Source organism: Diorhabda carinulata, chromosome 4 (assembly GCF_026250575.1).
Source record: "Diorhabda carinulata isolate Delta chromosome 4, icDioCari1.1, whole genome shotgun sequence".
NCBI classification, from domain to species: Eukaryota; Metazoa; Arthropoda; class Insecta; order Coleoptera; family Chrysomelidae; genus Diorhabda; species Diorhabda carinulata.
The window spans coordinates 6,471,083-6,490,034 of record NC_079463.1 but is presented as its reverse complement, the minus strand read 5'-3'; the positions used below and the strand labels follow the sequence as shown (position 1 = coordinate 6,490,034).

Here is an 18,952-nt window from a genome sequence, read left to right as displayed (position 1 = left end):
ATATAACTTGAATTTTCAGTTAAGATTGCGGTTAATTTAAAAATTTATTACCATGAAAGTGGCATGATTATATGAAATTTTAATCAGCTTTTTGTTTTTGCATTTTGCTGCGACAAAATTAAAGTTGAATGCATATAAAATATTGAAATTAATTGTATTGAAACAAAACCCCGTGCAGTAGCAACTCGCGGTCGTGGTTTTCACTTATTACCAGCGGAATGAATTAAATAAATCAAAAGTGGAAAAATGCAATTATGGTTTGGTTTATACAAAGCAATAGAGGCATTCTGAAATTGAAATTTATTTTTGAACTTAAATTTTCAAATTAGAAGGAAACTATGAGAAAATAAAATATTAAATTGAGTTGGATGAGGAAACAGATAATTATTAAAAAAAAGAACGATGCTAACGAAGAAATTATATTTGACTATATAAAATAACATGTTCTTACTGATTGACTGATTCATCATCGCACAGACGAAGCCACTGAAGCTACAATTATGAAATTTGGTTATTATTTTCCTCTTACAATGTACCTCACTCTAAGAAATGGTATTTGTATTGTCCACTCTTAAAAGGGTTAAATAGAATATTGGAATTTCAAATACAAAACCTGCAGAAGAAAATCAACTAAGATGGTTAAGATATAGGGAAAGGATGAGTGAGGAAAAGATTATCAGAAGAATACTAGAAGGCAAAACAGTAAGAGCGGAAAACAAAATGAAGACCAAGGAAGACTTGAATGGACGAAATCAATAAAGCGATTGAGAACAGAAGGAAGAAACTACAGGTACTACCACAAACAAAAGACCTAAAGAAATAGAAAGAATTTTGGAAAAAAGAGTTCATAGAAAAGAAGCTCAACCCCTCGTCTTACACTCGTAAGGGTAGATATATATATGTAAAAATTTAACAGTGAACCAGTACACACCGAATAGGTTTATTGTGTACTTGCTAGTGTGTACCACTTTGTATGACCATATTGTTTCAGCATGGCTCGTCAAAAGAAAGAATTTAAAATCGGCAAACAAGAAGAACAAATGAGAGAGGCGGTTGATGTAACAAGCGTTTTAAGCTTTTGGAAGAAAATTAGGTGTTAACTATATCCCAATAAAGCAAACTGTTTATTATCAAACCGTTTATAGAACTTTTCATCCCAAAATTGTGGCAGATATAAAGTAATAAAAGTTAGTGGTTCAGTTCAGTGTAAGACAGAACAAACTAACCAGAGATGACTTTATTTGAGTTTCAGTTTCTGTGCTGACTCAAGTATTAATGCAAACGGCGTAGCTATCGCCATCTATCAACAATGTTTCAAACTTTCTTGTACATAGAAAAATTAAAATCTCTATGAAGTAATAACTATCTATGACTCTATGACTCGCCTTTATGTTTTAATAAAATATATTGTATCACACTTATTATAAGGGATTGTCTCTTACGAAAATAAAAACATTTTTATGGTAAACTTTATTTTCTCATTATTTATAATAACATTATTTACGAATTATAAACATTAGACATCATACAGTTTGGGAAGTCTGAATAAGTTAATTCTGAATCTCGTGCATACAGAAATATCGAAACACTACATTATACAACACGAGAGAAAAAGACCTATTGCTCTATGGTGTGAATTGAAAATTTCTGCGCTTTGGAGATATATTTAATTTTTCTCACTTGTTTTACAAAGAACAATTGTATGCAATTTACCAATTTTTGGCCATTATTTGACATAATATTCAGCTATATAGTTTATATTGAAGAGAGTAGAAATAAAAATTCGAAATCAATTAATCAATTATGTTCGCGACTGTAAACAATTCATAACATAATATATATACTCCGCATTACAGTCCAAAAAGCAGTACACAATTTACGAAGTTGTAACAAAGCGTTGTTGTAAAGTATCTTATGAAATATAAGACTTAATTTCCTTTGTACAACAGTAAACACCTGTAAGATTCTCACTTGGAGCTTTCCGAAAACAATTAGGTAACATGCAAACTTATCTCACTTCTGATAGATTGCGAACCGGAAATCCAGGTGCTTGTTGACACCGTTACCAATCGTTTCCGATTTCCGCTTGTATTATTCGCCCATGAATTTGCAGATTGAAATTTTGTGAATGAACAATTACTTGAATGAATATCTTTGATATATTGTTGTTCAGATTTATCAGATTTTCTCAAGTTTGTGTTCTTAACAAAATGTGAGGAAACACTGACATTTCCTCTTTGATAAAAGTATTGAAAAGTGTTTGCAGGCCGATAAATTAGCTAATGTTTCAATTATTGTGAAAATGTTCATTGCACTGTTTCAGATTACAAGTTAAGGTTTTAAAAGATTTTGGAGTTTATTAATTCGACATTTTCGATTTCGTAGTAACAAAAGACAAAATATTTACCGTTTACTAGAATCAAGATTGATTATACAAGTAGGAGAAAGCCATTTATTTATTCAAGGTATGATCTAAAATAGAATGATGATATGATGCAGAAGATAAGAGATTCCAAATGCTTTTTCTTATAGAGTACACGCTTGTTATATACGAAGTTTACACCAAAGATCATGAATATTTATTATGAGGAAATTAGGTGTCAAATTTGGCTGAAGTGAAGTTGAACAGAAGCTTGGACAGCTTAAAGCATAAAATAAAGGCCGCTTAACTGACTCTGTTTTATTAATACCACCACAGTGGATGATCTCTTAAGCTGTCCAACATAATCCCTTCTAGACTAGTATCTGCTGGACCTACTCTATAGGGATGTCAATTTATCGGGACTCCTTTCTTTGGAGAAGTGCAAGCTTGTGAAATCATGTACCAAGGCACGTCTTTATCGAACACTCTAACCCTTACAGGTACAAGATCAATATCCATATGCATCTCCACACGGCACGCACCCCTCGAACTACTCGAATTCATTAAAAAATGGTATCAGCAAGATGATACTGCGTATCCTAATTTACATTCTAGAAAAGCGGTTGTTTGTGTTTGGTAAACGCGAAATTGTAGATTTTGGAGTATTGAAACCGGAAAAAACTATTAACGTAGATCTTTAAACAATAGGATCGATTGTAAAATTTTCATAGATTCCACAATGAACATATACTAGATGGCAATATTTTGTAGATAAGGAATGTTATTGGACAATTTTATTTGAGAAAGCGACAAAACTTTCTGATGCTCCTATGCATATTAATTATAGAAAAAGTAAGTTTAGTTCCCCTCAAATATTGAAGTTCGTTTGATACCGTCTATTATGAATACTGAATTATGTAAATAAAAACAAAATAATATCTATTCAAAGTAGTGCACTTGTTTTAATACTTATGGCTAGAAGGATTCAGCACTGCTGTCAAAAATCAGAAAGTTCCTAAACATGGAAAAGTCAGAAGTAACTTGAACTAAATCTGGTGAGATAGGTGGATGTAAATACTTTTAATGACCAAATACTCATGTATCAAAAGCAAGTTGAGACAGGAAGCATTGTCCTGATATACAGAAAGCTGTTGTTGTAATTTTCAGGCTTCTTTCTTCTCAAATGTTTCAATCCAGTTCCTTTTCAGAGTCATAAGACTGTAACAGTTTGAATAAGGAAATCCGGATCAGCAGGGGAACTATTTGTTACTTCCTCGCAAATTGAAGTGAAATTTTACTCATTTTTTTTTTTCAAAATTTGACATTCATCAGTCTCTCTTGCATATCATCTACATAAGCTTTCGAATAATAAAATTATACCAAACAAGTTTGTCCATTTTCTGCATTTTTTTTTGGTCAAAGGATTCACAATCATTCTTCGTAACTAACTGACTCATTTCCACTTTTAAATAGCCTATAATATTCCAGTCTCTTACTACGGTGATCTTGTAAGGTATCTAGTAGATTTTTATATATCATACGTTGAGTGTTCTTGGAAATATATGAATATTTAGTACTATTTTCAACTTTCCGTTTATTAATTCAAATTTAGTGTGATTCTATGTTCTCATTTTTTCACAATTCCACCAGTTATTATTTCAGGAAATGCTAGGAGCTTTTGACTCATCAAAGATATATATTTTCGATCTATTTGAATGCATGTAATTATATAGAGTTTTGATATTATATATCAGAATACTTTTTTCATATGATAGAATACCGATTTCAACTTCTATTAAACAAACCTAGCTAACAAATTAACCTATTTCCTATTTGCGACAAATTAATTAGTATATTGTTACTATTTACGTTGATAAATACGAGATAAAACAAAACTATTTGTTAATTAATGGACACACACAAATTAAACAGTAAATTACTATGGGTATCCGTATACATCATTATTTTCTCGAAATGTATCAATTAACATGGTTTTGCCACTTTTTATTTCACAATAGCAGCAACTTAGTCATTAGTATTCTGTGGACTGTAAATTAAAAGATACAGACATTGTTCAATATGAGTCTGGAATTAGTAATAAAATCAACAGTTTGTATATTATTTTTTTTTCGAAAATTGAATCCATCAATTAGTTTTACCGATAGCTATTTTATACGTATAAATAATAATAATATAAATGTTCTAGACTGTTCAGAAACGAACATATGATATATAATAAAGTAAGCTACCCTCGATCTTCATCAAAAATGTCTCTCTGGGTATACGAGGTAAATGATCGTGATAGAGGGAAAAAAGTCCTGCAAGAACTGATGAGTGCAAGATCCACCTCGTCGCCCAAGCAGCATCAGAAGTGATGTATACAGGAACTTAGACAAAAGAGCTTGAATACCATAAATTTCATAACTTTATTGTGAAGACCACTTCATAATATTCACAGTGAGAACCACGTTTCATCAACTTTGAAATGTAACTTTACGGTCTCAATATATTCAAATGGAAGTTAGAGTGATCAGAATGTGATTTTGATTTGATTCAATCACTTATGGGTGTATTCAACTTCCAAATTCTTAACGTCCCTCAATCAAAATCACTATTTCAATTACAATGAGCAGTATTTAGTTATGTCACATAAAGACATACACTGCCATATTCCAGCCAGTTCCTAGAACGTGTTGGCCACCCAAAAAGTGGTAGCTACGTGGTAGCCACTAGTGGTGATACACTCTCAACTTGTTCCGTTGGTAGCATCTACGTGATTTCCACTAAAAATGTTACTATGGTGGGCTAGGATAAGATCAACAAAACACATCTCGTAGTATTCTTGTAAGAAAGTTGTTTATTCCTATATCTACCTGTTGTTTAGTCTTAGTTTGCTTTATTCTTTTTTGAAAGGCTCCGTAAACTCTGTTGTTTTTTTTTTCTGCATTTTTGCTCTCTTTTAATTCATTTACCTTCGTTTATTTGTTCTCTATTCCTAATCTTTCGTTCCGGTGACCATTAATAAATGGTTAGTGTCCGCCTCAATTCTAGCATTATCATATATTATTTGTGGCCATCTTCTGTACATGTACTCTTAAAAAGAGAAATCCTTACAGCAATGAACACAAAGTGTTTATTAATGAATGTCCCAAATTGAATTACAAGTATTTATTATTTCAAACTAATTTGAAAACGCTCAATAATACTCCCGCCAAATGGAGGATACCATATATTAATTGGAAAGAGACCCAAACTGACCTCAGGGACTGTAGTCAACGTACATTTTATATTGAAACTATTGATTAAAGTTTAATCCATCTCAAACCTAGCTAATCTTCAAAAGCATAATCAAGGGACACTTTGCTCATGAAAATTTTCAATTACATAGTTTACATAAGTTTAAATCCATTGTAATCTCTCAAGCTGTGGAATATGTCAACAATATGATTGTGTTCATGGTTACCCGAATCAATACCGACGGAGAAGAATATACTGCTGCGGTTTTTGTGCAATTCTCGAACACCATCCATTACTTTGTACCGGATTTCGTGGGCACTTATATCAACAGCGGTCACACATTTGGTAAACATGTAAATGGACCAAAAAATGATTGGTTCTATTGGATGCACCTCAATTACACTCGCTGAAATTTTTTATAACGTAAATTTGGTTTCACTTCTGAAGGAGTATACATAAATGTAAAGTCATAAAATATACATCACAGAAACTTTCAATACCGTTTCTATGATTCATTTACGATGATAATTCTCCGATGATATTTATTCATTTCAAAATAAAGACATTTCGGAACTATGTTATTAAAAATATCAGTAGATGAATTTCGTAGGCAAATGGGGTTTTGATGCTTTTTCAATAATTCAAGAGGTGATCCGCCATATTACTATTAATCCTCTCATACTTTGGTAAATGCAGATAAAAATAGTTATCGAAAGAGAGATTAAGTTGGTGACATTAAAATTCAATAATTTTCCCAGACAAGTCCTAGAAACTAATCCCATAACTATTAGTATAGTTGTAGTAAGGTGTTTATACAGTATATCCGTCGATATCTTCAAATATTTCGATTAGAATCTATCAGTTTGACTTCAAAGAGTCGTAGTGTTAAATTCTTCAGTAACTCTCAAGATCTTGTATAATTTCTACGAGGGTTCCTACGTATGACAAAAACGTTCTGAGTACGTTCACCATTAAAAATTCTAATCTTTATGATGGCAATGTCATATTTGACACATCAGTGCTACCATATCTCAAAACTTAAGTGGCAGCCGTCGTATGCATAATTCTCTATTCTGTATTCAATAAATCGAGTGAATATCCATCCCTATAAACTGGCAATGATGATGGTACGCATTAATGCTTAATATATGAAGATCAATCCAATTTGGGCAAAAATCGCGTTCAAACTAAAACAAACTAATGAAACCTTGTAGAAAAATTACCTCCATTAATTTGAAACTACCTATACCTCTTGATGTTGATATATACAAAGCTCAATCCAGTTTACTACAGTATAAAATCCATTCTCAATTCCATTATCTGCTGCTGCATATCCTTGCCGGAGATGATGATTGGCCAACTGATTAGAGTCTGCTAAGTTCCTGACAAAACTTATTCATATCTTTTGGATAAAACGATTACAGTATGGCTCAGTCTTGCAAATATTACTCCATATATTCATCCTAATGATGTTCATATCCCTCCAGCCAGAGATCCTTTTCTAGTACCTGCTCTTTTTTGCCCCTTATGGTGCTTCCGCTGGATTACAATGAAGATTTTATTTTATCACCGTATTATTTTAGTTATTAGTTTTTTTTTCTTATCTTGAAATACCTGCGATGAGTCACAAACATCAATTTCTATAGCTTCAATACTTCGCTACCGAAGAAAACAATACTATTTATAACTGTGTTGTATATTCGGTGCTTATAGCTTTTGGATACGTGCTTGTCCCATAAATCGCAGTTTAACATTGATATTGCTCTTCTCCCATGAATATTTATGTTCTTGACACACATCCATCCAATATTCGGTCACTTACAAATGAATAGAATGTATTGAAAACAATTTCTTCTGTACACATAAAAATAATACTGAGTTTATTTTGTTTTAAAATATATCTCTTGTTTCCTGTATTCGTAAAATAGTCAATTAAAGTACATATTCACTTGTATAGAAGGTCTTCCGCTCGATTAATTCACTAATTGCGCAATTGGTAGAAGCAGGATGAAATGTTCCATGCTTGGAAAATCTTTAGTTGCCTCAGATTTACTAGATTAACTGGATAATATTCCGTTCCTATTGTTTACGATGAAATCAAATTAGAACTCTGAAGTACATATTCAAACAGAGGTGTTATATTCTGAAGTATAATGAATTTTAGTTTTGTAATTATGTAATAAAATTATACAAATCATTGTCAATATTGAGGGTGAAATAGCAAATTTTCTTTGAATCAATAAATTTGTTTTCATAGGGTAATGGATTTCCAATCATTTTTACTAACATAGTAAATCAAAACAAGACATTTACGATTTACTTATTCATAATGCTTAAAAAAACGATTGTAGTAATGCTAATGTGGGTGAATGACTTAGAAGCAGACGATAAAGTTGGTTTGATTATAGAAAGTATCGAAAGTTGTTATTCCCCCACAAATCGAAATAATCTAGTCTCTCACAAATATTTTCACATTTATTGTTGTATTTTAAATTTTTTATGACAGTTAATGCAACTCATATAAACGGCAGATTCATCCATCGACATATTTTTGTGTGTATGCTTGAAAGCAATTCCATTAACTACAGGAGGAATTATATTTGACTCTAACTGAATATTAATTTTTACCTATTCAATGAAATTTATCAGTGAACATAGATTATGATTAATTATAGATTTGAAAACAATCTTTTCTGACCTACCTAAGAATTCGAATTCATGAAAACAATGAAGCTACGTTGAAATATATAATTGCGGACTTTACTATAAAAATTTATTTTATGATACTTAATGTCATCGTATTTAATTAATTTTGTTTTTTACTCCAATAATTCATCCAGAAGATGTTGTTTGAATGAATCAAATATGTTTATGGTGAATATAAAGCAAGAACTCATAACAGTGGGTTTGATTATTGTGTGCAAATAGTATGGTGAGCATCTAAGGACAAGCTGTAAACGAAGCCATCGTAAGTTTATCGTACCACTGATACAATCAGAATGTACAAACCACGTTGATGACTATTATTTTTGTGGTCTCTAGTATTGTAGTACAGTTTGAGGGAAAATTAAACTAATATAACCGAATCAAAAGTTATAGTCAAAGATCCGATTAGACATGATCTAGCTGTAGGCAATAACATAATCAAGGGAGAAGACTTTAATAGAGGATTGCAAGTGATAAAAGTAACAAGAGCCATCGGATAATTGAGAGAGTAAGTATGAAGAGAAGTCATCATTAAATATGAAAAAGAAGTCGGGATATTGAATAAGAACTAAGAATTTAGTATCTTTTGAGCTAAATTAGAGAACAATCTCGAGGTAAGAAAGATTATATGAAAGAATTCTAGCAACCATATTGATAAAAACCAGAAAGTAAACACACGGAGACCACTAGACAGACCACCAAAAGTATGGTTGAGCTCAGCGTCCCGAGAAGCGCTGCATATTTAGAATCAAACAGATAAGGGTCCAGCTAGAGAAAATGGAGAGGTGGGAATTAGAGGAAAATCACATAAACCTGATTTATCGTCTGCTAAAAGGCTCCTAAACTCCTACACTCCTACCTAGTATTCAAATGTGTTAACATCTTCGTGTTTATCTTAAGATACCTTAAATATCTAATAACTGACGTAATTATTTATAATCATCTTCAAGTGATGTTTGAATTTCTTTAGAGGATTAACTTCCTGTACCTATTGTTCATTCTTGTTTTACCAAATTAGACTAGACATATCAAAACGTAAACCTTGTTTTGATACAACTTGAATTCTTGAATGGAGCTGGTATTTTCGGTAGTCCATATGTAAGATTTTTGTTAAAAGATAACTATTCCATACATTCATTGGGTGAATTGAAAGCAGAAGCTTCAAAATGTTCTGTTACTGCTATAGAAAATTTCTTATGAAATCAAGAGGCTGATAATGATGAGAGACTAATAATAATATTCTTAATTAGCTCCAAACATACAGATAAAATCCAGCTATCGTGTGTAGTTGAACCAATATTAGTTTTGTCATCCCTAGAATCATTGTAAGTGTGTGATTGAAATTTGAAAGTAGAAACTGATTTTTCTGATGGGCTATGTACCTTTTTTGTACATGTGATTACTCCAAAAATGTGATTAAAATCAGCATAATAGTTATAATGGCAACTGTATGATGATTTTATAAACGGAACGAAAATTGTTTCCAACCCAATCATTTTCCGTTTGTATTCGAGAAGGTTTCGACAGAACGAATAAGAAAAATATATTTTTGATAGTTTAGTATTGTGAGTTACCTGGCCTTGACCTCCCCGATTGTCATATTAAAATATCATCACAATAGAAACCATTTGTAAATCTTTCAGAAAAGTAAAACATTAAATTTAAATTCGTGCTCTTATCTTGGAGTATATTGATATCGAGACGCTTTTGTTTTCCCATTGTTTTTCTCTCCATTTATACTTCAACCGCTGCCTGTTTTGTTTGTTTTGATATAGCTTCTAACCAGGTTGTGACAATTGTAAAATTACTGACTCAATAAGAACTGTCTCAATAAGTGAGATTGATGATTTTCAAAGTTCTAGTTCAAGTTAAACTATTCAGAATGTCTGTAGCGATTCAGGTAAAATGGAAATCACGAAATTGCGAGAAGGTTTAATTTCTTTGGGTAACTTTTACAAGTACATCCATTTCGGAGAAATATTAATTGTTCTCAACACTTAGTTTCTCTTCAGAACGAATTTATTACAATTTTCTTTTGAGGTATAATTATTCTACCCGTAAATGATCTCGTTTCATTTCGAGCTCCTCCTAAATCAACTTTTCGCAGTATTTCCACCAAGGAAAAGTTGTAATAAACAAGTTTGTTTTGCTGATTTTGTCGTAACTAACTTCACGGTTGAATTATTCGCCAGACCAGCCTCCATGGTGATAAAAAAAGTATTTTCGTCCAAAATATAAGATTATACAGAATACTTATTCAAGCTCATATAAATAATCCAAAATAAGTCATAATAGTTAGGTGTTTGGTTACAAGGTCTTCATAACTTCATTTTATTCCATATCCATGAACTGATATGGTCAATATCTGATATTTGTTGTGCTCATAGATGAATGGGACCCATACTTTAACAACGGATCCGAACGTCTGTGTTGTCAGCTTATGTAACACTTGTCTACAATCATTTAGGCGGTATATAGAGCCTGTCTTCTATGAAGATACAAAAATGGCAATAATCATCAAGAAACTGTCTTTTGAAAGATTTTCTTGTATGATACCATAATGTTAGTATCCCATCTTTCTTGTTCATTGTTTTTATTACTTTTATTATTTTTTGCGTCCCTCTTGTTCTTCACTTTGTTCGACTAAATTTTGTTGGAATTGATCCAGGTCCTCGAGAAGGAAATGTTGTGCAGATGCTACAAAGATTTCCATGCTAGCTTCCCATATCATTCATGTAAGTCTCAAATTTAGTGGTATCTTTCATTGATTGATGTATTTGACATCCATTGAAGATGCCTGCTTTTAGCTTTTCAGACCTTAGACTATGGAATTTCTATGTAATAAACTAACAACATTGATCGTTTTTGTCAAGAGACTTAAAAAATTGCTTCATCAGCACTATTTTCAGATGTAATGCTGGAAAAGTGATTTCTTCTCTCAGAATCGAAATTTTATTCGCAATATTTCTTTTTCCAAAAACAAGAGCATCTCTGATAGGCCAATTTTTTTGGGTCCACGTGATTTGACTCAACTGTACCAGTCACAAATGAAACATGGGTATTTAGTATAACCACTCTGGTCGCTCAATTAATAATTAACTATTTTAAATCGATGTAGGTATTCTAGCCATTCGTTATTCCGTGAGAATATTGACATAATCTCATATTCTTGTTTCATATAAGTTGAGAGAGCAATCGAAACGGCAGCATATTTATTTCTTTTATGTAGTAGTACTTGAGACTTTACTGTTATCAATAAAGAGAAGCCAAAATTTTCATCAGATAAAAAATACTGTGCTAAGTTTCATTCTCCTGTATGATATGTGGACAAATATTCTAGTCTGTGAAGAGAAGAGAGATCACCAACCTCATTTTGTTGAATACGCATAGGATCTTATGATTTCCTGCAGTATTCGAAGTCGTTATCTACTTGATGGGGGAGAGAAAACTTTTATCATCAAACCGACTTACACGGTAAATGAGAGGTGACCAGAAAACAATGATGTGACTATCCACTTACAAAACGGACGATTACCAGCAGCAGCTTCAAATCAGGAGCAGCAGCTCATCGAAAACTAACTACAGCTGATGAAATTCCTTGCAGAGGATGATGCACCAGCATAAGCACATTAAAACCAGCAGTAGCAAGATCTTCGGTGTTTAGAACGACAAGTTCGATTCTTACAACGTTTTCCAGCCGGATTTTTGTAAATACGCGTACATAATACAGGTACACTTTTATTCATGACATTTTTCGTCTTTCTACCGTTTCCCCGATACCAAGTAGCCTCCTTCTGGAAATTCTAAATTACCTCTCTTTTACAATCTTCTTAACGTAGCACGTTTCTGTAAAAATCACGTATCTACGTCCCTTTATTTCGCAAATTGTTTCGTGACATCACAAGAGCTCTAGCTTTCGATCTTAGTGTTAATTGAATCAATCGACCACCAGGCATTGCAGCGAACGCATTTCAAACGACGCCAAAGTTTTACGGCGGCCTTCGCTCCATTGTGACGTTATCGTATTACTTTAATGTATGAGTTTTAAGTAGTTAATGGAATGAAATGGATTATTGTATTACCTCTTCGTCGTTCTCGATTCTAATACTCGCGTAATGTATATATTCAGGTTTAATTTAGTAGCGCTCCAATTTGGTTATATTATAAATCTAATGACTTTTCACTCGAAAACAAATATTTTATTGATTTAAAATCCCTTCTATCAAAAATCATCCATAATTACTTACAGTAGTATATGTGCGACAAATGAAGTGGAGCGTACAAATTTACGTTCTGTTAGAAAGAGTATTTTCACTACACTCATGTGATTTAACCGCATCCCATATTTTGGTGATATTTATGACAGCGAATCTTTCTCGTTTTCGGGTATATATTTACGTACATTTTATTCAAAATAAATGGTAATACTTACATCGTTTCCATTTATTTTCCAAGCAAGAATTGGCTCGGGATCTGCATAATCCGATGTGCATTTCACGGAAAAGTTATCACCTTCTGCGTACGATTTCACTAACCCGTCGATTTTTGGGTTCGCCTTCGGTATAGCTGTAATAAAAAATTGAGTTATAGTGAACTTGTTTTGTCAGAATTATCAACTATTGTCAGAAGTTGATTAACTGTTTAATGTTACAACTATTAATTGATTGTGACACTAAGAGTATTAGTAATCTCTCGCGAAAACGATTTGATTGGGGAAAATTGGTATAATGTATTAAAGTTGATGATTCAAACTATTTTGGATGTTGTTAACAAATGAAACTGAATTTGAATAGCTTCTAATGAATTGAATTGCAAAACTGATAGTCTCCAGTTAAAATATAGTCTTCCTGATATAACACAAAAAAGTACTCATCTCATGTAGTTAAGTTTTAGTTCAATATCGACATCAATTTAGATCTCACTTCTCTATTATCACACCTCCGGAGCTTTGTCTCTTCGAGTGTGACAGCTGTCACGAGCAGCAACTACATGTACATGTATATGTATGTGCCTCACTACGGAGAGAATCGAGATGGTCGTGCCTAATTTTCATTACGATCATAATCAGGATAATAAGCTTAACCACAGCTCAGTTTATGGTAAACCCATATACTGACGACGTTGATTATTTGGAGATAATGCTATCTCAATATAAAATTCGCGATGAAGCGTGGGAAAATTGGAACTTGATTGGAAATTGATAACCAGTGGGGTTTATGGATGATTCGGTGCGATAAATGTGTAGTAATTTGATGAGATTTATATTTTCCCTATCAAATTAAAATAAAAAAATGCAGCTCAATTTGTGATTCATGAGCGTATTAAACATTTGATACAGCCATCGATTGATATTTGGTTCATAGTCAACGATTTGACGTCCCTGCGCCTTTTGTGTGATGACAAATTTGTAATACGATTGTGATACTTTTGTAAGCATCATGATTCAATAATATATCATTGCTGCTTTAGCTTTTTCTTGTATTTTCTTGACACTACATCTTTCTTCACTTCTCTTGCTCCCTTCTTAAGTAGCCTTATCATTTTAATTTTGTAGGTTAAACTTTTTTAGTAGGCTTGGCCTCTTCCTCTTATGCTGATTTCGTATTTTGTCTATTTCCGTTACTACCGTGGCTTTTTTAAAGCACTCAATTTTTGCTGCTTTTGAAACTCTCTATCTTTCGCAGCCAAATTTAAGAATCGGTGTTAAACGCTAATCTCTGCCAATTCAATTAATAATAAAACTTATTCTCAATATTGTATAATGCTTTAGATGTACTATGTATCGAAATATTCATTTCTTTTTCTTCATTTCCTCCTTAGTATTTTTCTACTATTTCTACTTCTTAGTATCTGCAGCTAGTGTAATATCGTTCAGATCGAAATTGACTACCTTATTTTCTTCTTGAATAAGTTTTTGTGGTATGTTTTCGTTATGTAGTTCTTCCCTGAGTATTTAGCCGAAAGGTTTTTCTAGACCTATGAATTATTTTTACATTTATGCTCCTAGTTTTCTCTATAACTTGTTTTATTGTGAAGATATGGTCATGTATGTTTTTCCCTTTCCTGAACCCTCGTTGAGACTGTTGTTCTATTCCGTTTATCATTATATTTCCAATATTTGTTCATATACTTCCGACACACCCTACTTAGTGAAGCTGTAACTCAGTAATTGTTATAATTACCGCTGAATATTTACGAAATAATGATTATTGTCATTGCTACAAAGTATTACCCAAGAAAATGAGATATTCCAAAAATTAATTCCTATTGCAATCCATGAGTTCACCAATAGTTGCGCTACAAGAATTTCCAAGACTTATAGCCTTACAGTTGTACTGATCTAATAAAAAAGAGGAATGGTAGAAATCAGCGTGATAAAATCATTTTTGTGTTACAAAATTAAGATAAATCGAGTACATTTTTGTGAAATTCGATTTTTTTGACAAAATCAGATTTTTTTTCCACCAGCTTCAACTTTTGATCTCTAGCCACCGTGTTTCGCTGGATTTCTGAAATCAATCGTGGTCGCACTTCGCTACAGGACTAATTTTGTGAAGGTCGGTTTTTGTACCAAAAAACATCGATGCTGGGCGTGAACTGATATCGCAAGATCATCATGTGACAAACCGTAAGATTCACGCATTAATTCCACTCGCAAGCACTTCGAAGCAAATGATGGGCCATTTTTTCAGAATAACTCAGAATAACATTATGCAGCTCTTCAATTAAACCAACATAGAACGGTGAATTCTCAATGGTATACCAGCATTTTGCCAGAAGTGTTCGCAAAACTTAGAGAAACCAATCGCAGAATCATCATCCGTTGTACAGTCCTTGTTTGGCACTCAAGGATTTCTTCTTATTTCCACAGATCAAGAATCAATTGCAAGTTCAACGTTTTTCTACATCTCAAAACTTAGGTAGCAGCCCTCGTGTCATAACTCTATTGGTATTGTATTGATAATGAACAAATAGTTTCTGTTTCTATGAACCCTATATCATAGTAAATTTAACTAAAAACAATAATAATAATTCAACGCTGAATGATAATAAAAACGATAATATATGGACATGAACATAGCAAATCATCAAACATAATTTGTGTGGTTATTATCATGATTAATAGCCATTAATTTATGGATTGTCGCAAATGCTATGAACATCTCTATAGGAAGGGGAAATAAGCTCTAAATAGACAATTGTGTTTCGCTGCTAAACCTCCTCAATCATTCATTTATATAGAGACGAGCCTCATTTCACAGTGGGCAAATGGGCAATTCCACAGAGTGTCTATAGCCAATTTAAATTCACTCGATGAGATTATTGATAGGGTACGTTCGTAATTTGGAATCCATATTTGTCTCAATTTTTCACCTAGTAAATACATAATACGAGGGATATATGAAAGGAAAGTCGATATAAAAGTCACTTCTCGATGTTAAGACCAAATCTATTTAGTCATATATCAAATCGAACTTATTTAACCCGTTCTATTACCTATGCAGTTCTATGTAATATTTTGAAAATCATTCTAAATCACCTGATGTATTAGTGCCGCTCTGTATATTTTCAGATGCCATTAAACTATAGTTGCGCACTGAAATCTGCTATAATTTCAAAAACTTGAACAGTTGCAACGCGCTACTGTCTTTTGCTGGTAGAATGGATTTAGAAGAATGGATATTGCTAAGTGATGAAAAAAATCAGATGTTACGATTATCCAAGATTCAGACAGGTGCCCTTTGTTGCACAGGGAGCGTTAAAAAATATATAATGATATATCATCCACCCTATCAACCTGATTAGTCCACGTGTTATTTTTGATTATTTGTTTCTCCTACAACATTTACGTAGTCAACGTTTCACGAAAGAGCCTGAGATAGATGAAGCTAATCATTCAGTTTTCAATAGTTTTCAAGAAGATAAATGATGATGAACATAAATGGAACCATTTTCCCATAAAATTTTTAAGTGGTTTTGTATCTAAAAATATATAGCGTCACCCTCTTAAGTAAAGATAGTCATAGAAGACACGATTTTTTGTTGTGGAGTGTAGGCTAATTCTAATATTCATTTATACAAGATATCACCATTTCTTTCAGTACGCTAATGGAGAATTTTTTTTAATATAAAATATTACGAACACAATATTTGATGGAAATATTCTCGAAATGCGAAATCATTTTCAAATGAAAAAAGTTGGATTTACAACGTCCGTCAAATATTTTACGAACAAATATATGAGAAAAAAATGGAATTTGATTTATTCCCGAAACTCGCGTAATTTATCCGGATGGAAAAAGACCACATTTCATCTCCCGAAGTAAATTTGAGAGAGATTTTCTTTTCTTGGCGACTTTGAATAAATTTCTAAAACTAGATCGACGTTTTCGCATTATTCTTCATTTAAATTTCGGGTTAGCGCAAAAGGTGGCTTCTCTTAATTTATAGAAATATCGAACGCAGCGTCTTCTTTGGAGCCATCAGGTAATGTTGATATATAGATATGAAAATTAGCTCCATGAAAAATTTAAATCGCTTAAGGACGTGCCATTCATGTTTTCATGGAAGGTTATCAGACATCCATCGTAATATTTAGAAGCTTAAAATCATAACCAGTTTCTTATTTAAAACATTTATAAACCCCATTAGTGTTATATAATATAACGTTAACAAATGCTCTAATTCATGAACTATTTATATTGTGCTACACACTGGTAATTTAGGCCCATAAAGTGGTAATATTTTTCTTCTATTCTTTTCTATTTCTTGTTTTCGACTTCTAGTTCCGAACTCCCCTGTCCATTAGATCTCTTTATGCCTCTGTATACCATTTCTCCATTTTTTCGTGTTTATGTCATATTTATATCGGTCATTTTCTTCGCCGTTCTCTATTCCGGCATTCTTTCTGTGTCCCAGCTATTCTAGTCTTCTGGATTTTATAATTTAACTAATTTCTTGTTTAAAGTAATATCGGTCTGATGGCTGTCTGATAGGGATGTAGCTTAGTTTTTTGGAATAAGTTCTTGGAGATAAGTATCTTGTTTATTGTACCTGCCTGTTTGTATCCTTGAGGTAACTATTGACTTGCTTGAATTCAATTATTTCATTGCGAATGTAATTCTACTTCTACAAAAATTTTTCATTCGTTTTAAGAAACGTCATTCTAATGAACTCGGATTTCTCTTCGTTTACTCTTAGGTTTGATATTTCTGCCATTTCTATGGAGTCTCTTTCACATGTTGAGTAGATTATCTCTTCATCCGCATAGGCTAACAACTGTGTTGTTAATGATTTTAGTTTTCCCGTCGTGTTTATTCCGCTTCTTCGGACTATCCATTCTAGTATTATGTTTAATTGGTACTTTCGGGTCTTCACTTTTTTCTTGTATCAGTAACGTATGCCTTTCGGACGTCAAAAAACTTGCAGTTTTATTCGTCTTCATTTTCTGTATCTGCTTAAGAGTAAATATATTCTGTGTTACTGATAATTCGGGTCGAAATCCTCGCTGATATTCTCCCAGCAGGGCGCTTCTCCATATTATTTCTTTTGCCATTATGTTATACGCTGAGTCCAAAAGTGCAGTTCCTCGGTCATTTGTACAGTTATCCTTTTCCCCTTTTTTGTTCATTAGCACAATCATCGCAGTTGCTCAATCCTCTGGTATTATCTTATTTTCCTATATACCATTAATAAAATATTGATTTTATTTTCATCATCACCTCTATAATTTATAAATTCCGAATAAATTTATTTGTTTCGAAGGCATTTGCCGTTTATTGGTATAGTATCATTTTTGCAGCTTCTTCTTTAGTTGGTGTTGGTAATTTCTCTTTTTTTTGCCACATTGGATCAATTTCTGTATTTAACTCCTTCCACCTTCTCAGAGTTTCGTCTTCATCTTTCGTTACGTTACCTTTTTATATTATGGATAAAAGTTCTTCACTTCTTTATTTACAATGCATTCAATGCATTACGTCCTGTTCCCCATTTCTTTTGTGCTCTGCATATCTTCTCCGTTATTTTTCTTTGCATTTTGTGCTGTCTCTCATCTTCATCAGCACCTTTTTTTAAGCATTTTCTATTCAATATTTTTCCCTGTTTCATTTCTTTCTTACATTCTTCGTTAAAACATTCCCTCTATTAATTTTTTGTTTTTGTTTGGTATTATTTTATCTGCTGCTTTCTTAATGGTTTCCTCGATGTGTTTTCATCCATTATTTATATTTAGGTTCCCTATTTGGGTAAGCCTTTTTCCAATTTCTGGAAGCATTGAATGGAGAAATGGATAGGAGTGGTGATGGCAGGTATAGGAAAGTTTGCTAAAGAATGATTAGAAGAAGATGCACAGGACGAGATCAAATAGAGAAATTTAATGAAGAATATGGAACTAACAATCTGAAGAAAACTCTGAAGCCAAGGGGTGATGAAATATTTTTGTGCTGTTTTATATATTGAATTGATTTAAATTAAACAAACTATAAAATCTGTTTAAATTATGTGACAATATTGTCGCATATGTCATTTTCGTTGATTATGTGTTTAAAAATCACTTATTGCGTGAGAAATATTATACAGGGTGTCATATTCAATACAATGATCAGGAAAAAATTTAAAAAACAAATGGGTTGTGTGAACACAGTAGCC

At 32.5% G+C, this 18,952-nt stretch overlaps 1 protein-coding gene across 1 annotated transcript in view; it reads right to left on the bottom strand.

The window, feature by feature from the left end:
- LOC130892280 (uncharacterized) overlaps positions 1–18,952 on the bottom strand; it is a 214,152-nt gene that overhangs the window by 16,990 nt on the left and 178,210 nt on the right. Inside the window, exon 5 of the mRNA XM_057797614.1 lies at positions 12,738–12,871. Coding sequence (XP_057653597.1) covers positions 12,738–12,871 — 134 coding nt within the window. The remainder of the gene's footprint in view (positions 1–12,737; positions 12,872–18,952) is intronic.